Source organism: Suncus etruscus, chromosome 1 (genome assembly GCF_024139225.1).
Source record: "Suncus etruscus isolate mSunEtr1 chromosome 1, mSunEtr1.pri.cur, whole genome shotgun sequence".
In the NCBI taxonomy this organism is placed as follows: domain Eukaryota; kingdom Metazoa; phylum Chordata; class Mammalia; order Eulipotyphla; family Soricidae; genus Suncus; species Suncus etruscus.
The window spans coordinates 180,943,886-180,951,400 of record NC_064848.1 but is presented as its reverse complement, the minus strand read 5'-3'; the positions used below and the strand labels follow the sequence as shown (position 1 = coordinate 180,951,400).

The following is a 7,515-nucleotide window of genomic DNA, read 5'->3' as shown; positions in this document are numbered from 1 at the left end:
TGTTCCTAGCTTAAAAAATGTTGGTGAGTTGGATGATATTTGCTCCAAATTCATAGGTCAAATCAAAGTCTTAATATCCAAGACCATAGGTTCTCACACTTTTTTTTTAAACAGGGGATCCGTTTACTGTCCATCAGACCATTGGAGGTTCAGACTATAATTTAAAAATCCTATGAATGATTGTTGCAAGTCAGCCCCTGAAGAGGTTGGCTGATGGAGGGATGGAGGATGAGGCCTTTCTCTTCCAGCTCGGAGCATGCGTCTGCCACCCTGTCTAGCCGACGGTTCTGAGGTGAAACGGCGGGTAAACAGCTCGCAGACAGTCAGGCTTGTGGAAATATTAGCTTTATTCGGTGGACAAGACTGAAGTCCAAAGACTCAGCCTCAGTTTCAGCAAAAAAGCCTCGAGCCTTCCACAGACCTTTGTTTTTATCCCCCAGAATCAGGTACCACCCAATGGTGGGATCAGATACCAACCAATGGTGGAAGCAGAATCAGGTATTACCCTAGGGTGGGTCAGAATGCCAGGTCACACCCTAGGGTAGGGCACAATCACCAATCAGGTTAGGGTCAGCAACATACTAATCTCCTAAAATATTTACATACACAACAAATAATAATGACCCACTGGCCTTAATTTGAGGACCCCTGCCCAAGACTGAGAGGAAGAGTTGAGAAACAGAGAAGGAAGGCAGTTGAAGAGTGTGATGCACATCCCACATAAGCACACTGCAGGCCTGGGGCAAGAAGGCTGTTAACAAGGAAGGCAGCAGTGCTGGCACAAACATCCCATGGGCCAGATAAATATCTTCAATGGGCCACATGTGGCCTGTGGGCAGTAGTTTGAGGACCCCATGCCAAAGACCTTTGATTATGACTTTCCATAGAGAAAAGAACCTCTAAAGAGGTTAACAGTTTAAAGTGATGCATTTGGAATGGGATGAGTGTGACCAGATTGGGATCCTTAAGAGCAGAGGATATCTGAAAACAGATGATCACATAGCACAGCGAAGGGGAGAGGCTCATGAAAATGAATGAATCAGTCCAAAGATACCAAATACTGTATTGCAATATCCCTACCACCAGGAAGTAGGAAAAGCCACAGGCCATATTCTTCTTCACCACCTTCATCTTCTACTTGTAGCCTCCACAATTGTGAGTTTTTGTTACTTAAGCCACCCAGTTTAAGGTTCTTTGTTAGATTAGCCTTTGACAAATATTATAATGTTTTAAGAACATAATATTATACACTTAAATTATATTTGTATTTTTGGTTATTTTATCTATATACTTAAAATGGCTAGATTAAAATTTAAATATTGTAGAAAAAGAAAATTTCTTAGGAATTTCTATATTTGGGGCCAAAGAGATAGCACAGTGGGCAGGGTGCTCACCTTGCATAAGACTGATCCTGGTTTGATCCTCAAATACCTCATAGGTCCCCCCCCTGAATACTACCAGAAGAGATTCCTGAATGCAGAGCCAAGAATAACCCTTGTGCTTCACTGGGCATGGTTCCAAACACCAACTCCCCACCACCAAATAATTTCTGTATTTTTTTGGTGGTTTTTTTTTTTTTTGGGTCACACCTGGTGACGCTCAGGGGCTACTTCTGGCTATGCACTCAGAAATCGCTCCTGGCTTGGGGGACCATATAAAGCTCCGGGGGATCAAACCGTGGTCTGTCCTTGGCTAGCACCAGCAAGGCAAATGCCTTACCACTCCACGCCATTGCTTCATATTTCTGTATTTTATTGTTGAATTTATTTTCATTGAAAAGGAATTTCATATTTGTTTTGGCATATTATGTAGAAGTTCCCTGAGTTTTCAAATGTATCACCATGCATATAGAATTGAAGAAGCACATTGCATGTAAATGGGCAACCAATGACATATCAAGATTATGTTTTACATTTATAGGCTCTCAGGAAATTTTTCAGATGCCATTCTTTTATCCATTTTTATTAATTAGCTTTTAATTAATAAAAAGTCACCAGAAAGTTATAAAGGAAGAAATTTTGTTTCATTTTTAGGCTAACAGTGGACTTTTCTTTCCTGTAATTACTAACATTAGCTCAGCCATCTGTCCTTTTACTAGTGAACCCATATATTTCAAAGACTCCAGCTGAGAAAGCTTGACTCTTTCTCTTTTCCAGCAAAACATAATGATTTTCAGTAATTTATAAATGTTGGAATAGCAAAAAAGACTCACAGATATCACAATGATTTATGCAAAGACTACAAAACTCCAAATTCAATGGCAAATGGTTTGTCTCAAAAGGAGAATGCTTTTGGCATAACAGAATTTTAAAAAGGTAGCTTTCACAAATATTTGGTGAGGAAAATAGTATTGAGTTAAATCTAAAATCTTTGTTATTTGTTGCTTCTTTTTGTTTTTCTGTTTTTGTTTTAGGGCTACACCCAGTGATTCTCAGGGTTTACTCCTGGCTATGTGCTCAGAAATCTCTCCTGGCTTGGGGGACCATATGGGAAATCGGGTGATTGAACCGCCATCCTTCCTAGGCTAGTGCAGGCACGGCAGACACCTTACCACCTGCACCACCACTCTGGCCCTAAATCTGAAATCTTTGTAACGATTCTAGGGCACTCAGGGATTATTTAGCATTGTTGCACTTACTGTAACCTATAATGATCTTTACATGTTTAGTGCTTAAGAGATTCTAAGAGACTAAAAACTCAGGAGATCAGGATTATATTTGTTTTGGTCAACACTTTATGTTTTTTTTTAAATAAAGATATTATTTATTAAAAAATAAAGAAGATAAATATTTAATGAGAAACCAAAATTTTTTATGGTAGAAGACAGTTTAAAAATAATAATAAAAAAAAAGGTACAAGAAGGACCAGGTGCTTTTCTGGGGCCAATAGAAACCTTCCTGGCTCTCCCACAGGCACCAAATGCAATCTCTGAACAACAGGAAAACCGTGAAAGCCACACCTTCGTGATAAGGTCCAAGTGGGGACTTGGCCCTGGCGCTCAGCTCACAAGCCCAAATAATCGTCCATCAGAGAGCCGATCGCAAAAATGTCATTCTTGTCCACGCGGGTGCCCACGATTTTCAGCCGAATATCATCTTCCTGCTGAATCACAATGTCCTCATCCATAGTCTTGTAACATGGGGGGTTGGAATTAGGATCAAACTCCATCTCTGACGGGATGGAATGTCGTGAGATGAAGCAGGACATGGGTCCAATTTCAGTGAAGAGTCTGACCTTGTCAACCTGGGTGACGATGGCATCCATAACCTCTCCTTTAAAACGCTGGAAAACAATGGCCTTGTACTTGACTGGATACAGGACAAAGCGTCGGCCTGGCTGGATCACACCAGCACCAATGTTGTCGATGATGGTGACAGCAATCAGAAAGCCATACTTGCCCGTGCAGTTGCCCTCCACTTCGGTGAAAAGCTTCTGCTTCACGTTGTTGAGCAGATTGGGGCCGAAGTAGCGCGGGTGTAGCAGGATTTCATGTTCCAGGGAGATGTGGTAGAACATTTTCCCGAAGGCCCCAGGACGGGCCCTGGGTTTGTCTGCACCAAGACCACAATGGCCCAGAGATGCCAACACTTTATGTTTTTAATGCTTTATTATTTGTTTTATTATTATCTAATTGCTTTAATGTTCCATAAATATCACACAATGCAAGATTGCAATATATACTTGTTGACTATAAAAATGATTAATTATATTCCATGATTATTACAAGGCCTAGGTAATATATTAACAGCTGATGCAGATTGTAGTGAACTTAATACTTCAGGAAGAATATTTACTTCTCTATGGTTATTGAACCTACTAATTAATATGTTTAAGTTATCAACATGAATATGCCCTCTTTTTTGAATACTTTTAGTAGTTCTCTATTTCTTATTTCTTATAGTCTTATTATATTTTATAGTCTTTGGTATATCTTATTTCTTATAGTACAAATTCTGCAGCAAAACAATAACACAATCTGACTTCAATCACACATCTGTCTTTAGCTCTTTCCATTTCCCTTTTCCATCTTTGCTTTCTATTATTTCACCTCCCTTTAATATATGCTTTGTATGAGTTAGGCAAACAAAGGTCTTCTCACTCACAGATGTTCCATGCATTTACAGAAAAATATGACAGTACTTTTGTCTAGAATAGATATGCCCTTCACCTCTGTCTTTTGAAAGTCTACCACCTTCACTTCACTGCATTTCCCAAACTTATACAAACCCATTTACATTCCAAAATTAATCAATCCCTCCTCAGTGGGTACCTAGTACCTTCCTCTGAATCTTGTTATTTTTTTAATTTTTTTTTATATGAGAGATCGGGGGATTGAACCGAGGTCTGTCCTAGTTTAGTGCATGCAAGGCAGAGCCCTACCACTGGCGACACTGCTCTGGACCCACCTTCCCCAAAATTTTTATGGTGAAAATAAAATTATTCTTTCATGAATGTCTCCTTATGTCTAGTTTTTATTGCAGAATATCTTTTTTTTTTTAATTTTTTTTTTTTTTTTTTTTGGTTTTTGAGTCACACCCTGTGACGCTCAGGGGTTACTCCTGGCTATGCGCTCAGAAGTTGCTCCTGGCTTCTTGGGGGACCATATGGGACGCCGGGGGATCGAACCGCGGTCCGTCCTAGGCTAGCGCAGGCAAGGCAGGCACCTTACCTCCAGCGCCACCGCCCGGCCCTGCAGAATATCTTTTTATATTTTTTTTTTATTTTTAATTATTTGAACAATGATGCAAAGAAAGAGGACAAGGTAAAGTTACAGTGGAAGGACAATCACCCAAAAACAGAGTTCTCAGAAGAAATCCCCCTGCTAACATCTTAACTTTGAACTTACAGTCAAAAAACATTAAGAAAAATAAAACAGAACCCATGTACAATTACTTTTTCCTGAAGACCCCAGATTGTAGTACATTATAACATTTTTTAGCAATACACAAAACAATAAAGCCATAAAATTTATGTAACTCTTTAAACTTGAAGGCATAGTAGTTTTCTACATTTCCATGCACATGCATATTAGTTTAAGTTAACCTCGAAAGTTTAAGTGGGTTTCTTTTTTAAGTTTTAGAGTCAAAGGAGCACAGTAAAAACGGTGTTAGAGTGGCAATTATCGTTTGCATAAGCCCACCAAAATATGGGGGACATGGAAAGGAAAAGCCTTGGCTTAAATACAAGGAGACCCTACCTCTGAAGTTTCCTGGCATAAGATCAACTCTAGGCTCCAGGCAAACTAGTTTGTCCAATCCAGGTCATTGTCGGTAGTGCCAATACAGTTTTATTTTTCACATAGTCTCTGTTGGCATCAGGTTTCTGTATTAAAGATCCTGGAATCTATTTCAGTATTTTTTTTTTTTTTTGGTTTTTGGGCCACACTCGGCGGTGCTCAGGGGTTACTCCTGGCTGTCTGCTCAGAAATAGCTCCTGGCAGGCACGGGGGACCATATGGGACACCGGGATTCAAACCAGCCACCTTTGGTCCTGGATCAGCTGCTTGCGAGGCAAACGCCGCTGTGCTATCTCTCCGGGCTCTATTTCAGTATATTTTTAAGGAATGCATTGATACCTCATATCTCTGAAGCTAGCTCTGTGTGTAAAACATGGTAGATGATTAAGTAATGTCAAATTAATCCTTTCTCGTTTTTCTGAGAAATTTTGTGTTAAATTCATGGTTAAAATTATTCTTTTTTGTTTGTTTGTTTTTTCTGGCCACACCCTTTTGATGCTCAGGGGTTACTCCTGGCTAAGCACTCAGAAATTGCCCCTGGCTTGGGGGGACCATATGGGACGCCAGGGGATTGAACTGCGGTCCTTCCTTGGCTAGCGCTTGCAAGGCAGACACCTTACCTCTAGAGCCACCTCACCGGCCCCGGTTAAAATTATTCTGACATTTATATACATGTCTATAAATATACTTAACCACTGTTGAAATGTTTCTTTTATTTAAACCAGAGATGACCTAAAGTTATATAAGAGAATGTAAGAGTCAGCACTGGAAAATTCATGTAATCTTTTCAACTCATTTAAAAATCACTTGAAGAGGGGCTGGAGCGGTGGCACATGGGTAAGGCGTCTGCCTTGCCCTTGCTAGCCTAGGATGGACTGCAGTTCGATCCCCCAGTGTCTCATATGATCCCCCAAGCCAGGAGTGATATTTGAGCACATAGCCAGGAGTAACCCCTGAGCATCACCGGGTGTGGCCAAAACCCAAAAATAAATAAATAAATAAATAAATAACTTGAAATGTCTTGTGAATAAAATACTTGTATAGATGTCACATTTCAATGATTTGATAATATTTAAATTTTGCTTTATTTCCTTTATTTTTGCAAAATAACTAGGCTAGAAAGCAATACAAGTTATCATTCTTTCTATATCCTTCATCTAATTGCCTAGGATTCTCCAGAGTCAATTAAACTGAACATGTACTCCCAAATAGTCATGGGAATTAGATGCATCTCTATTTTCATCTAAGGTTTATATAATCATTTGTGAGAAAATTCTCAAAGCTGTAGATCTACAAATACTCAATTTTGTAAATAAATTGGTGAAGTTAGGGTGTAGGATTCCGTTTATCACCTGATAAATTCCCTGAGTCATTGGCGATCCCTGTATGGTCCAAGCTTATGCCCATAGTGCCAGTTGGGCAGAAGCCCAGCAAAGTTTGTGAGATGGTGAAAGTTCTGCTCTGTGTCTACTGCAGTTTTCTTGAGAAGGGGCCAAGAAAGAGAAAGAAGACTGATGGAGAGCTCATTACATCCATCCACTATTTGATTATTAATTTTTGCTTTGTTCTGTTTGGGAGCTATACTGATTTCTCATGATTTATGCCTGGCTTTAAACTTGGACATCACTCCTAGGGCTTAAAAGACTTTATGGGGTGCTACTCCAGATGTCCTCTTGGTAACTGAGACATGTTGGTCACATGGTGTGAAATAATGTTACTTATCTTGCACATCTGCTTCTACCTCTTTAATGGTATCTCAATTGAGTAAAATACTATTTTGAGAATGTTCTAACACAACTGAACTTGAGAAAAAGAGGGGAAATCCAACAATTTGGTGAGCAATGAAGAGTATTTCTTTAGTGAAATGGGTCTTCTCATTAAGCATTCTGAGCAACACATCCCAATATTTGAGTCTTTGACTAAGGAGTAAGGGGAACATTTCTAGAGAAAATTTCCTAGTTTCCTACCAACTATTAGTCAGTTAGAACCTGAATTATCATAACCATATTTAGCATTTCTATATTGCAGCATGGTTTACCAAAATGATTTCTTATGCTTTAGCTTTATACTTTTAGATTCTCATTTGGTACCAGGATTCACATATTATTTAGGGTAGCATAAAATCAGATATTTTGAAAGAGCAATTACATAACATATTTAAGATCAAATAGCAACTAAATGATATTTTGGCGGTCTAACTTAGGTCTTCTGATTTCTATGCCTGTATCTTGTTAAATGGCCTTATGTGCCATCAGTAATTATGAAATACAAAGAGCCAT

General features: G+C 39.2%; 1 protein-coding gene across 1 annotated transcript; it reads right to left on the bottom strand.

Annotated features, from left to right (window-relative positions):
* Nucleotides 1–2,859: 2,859 nt before the first annotated feature.
* Nucleotides 2,860–3,559, bottom strand: LOC126004716 (DNA-directed RNA polymerase II subunit RPB7-like). Its single transcript, XM_049771021.1, has one exon. The coding sequence runs from the start codon at nucleotides 3,514–3,516 to the stop codon at nucleotides 3,004–3,006; it is 513 nt and encodes a 170-aa protein (XP_049626978.1). The 5' UTR covers nucleotides 3,517–3,559; the 3' UTR covers nucleotides 2,860–3,003.
* Nucleotides 3,560–7,515: the final 3,956 nt, after the last annotated feature.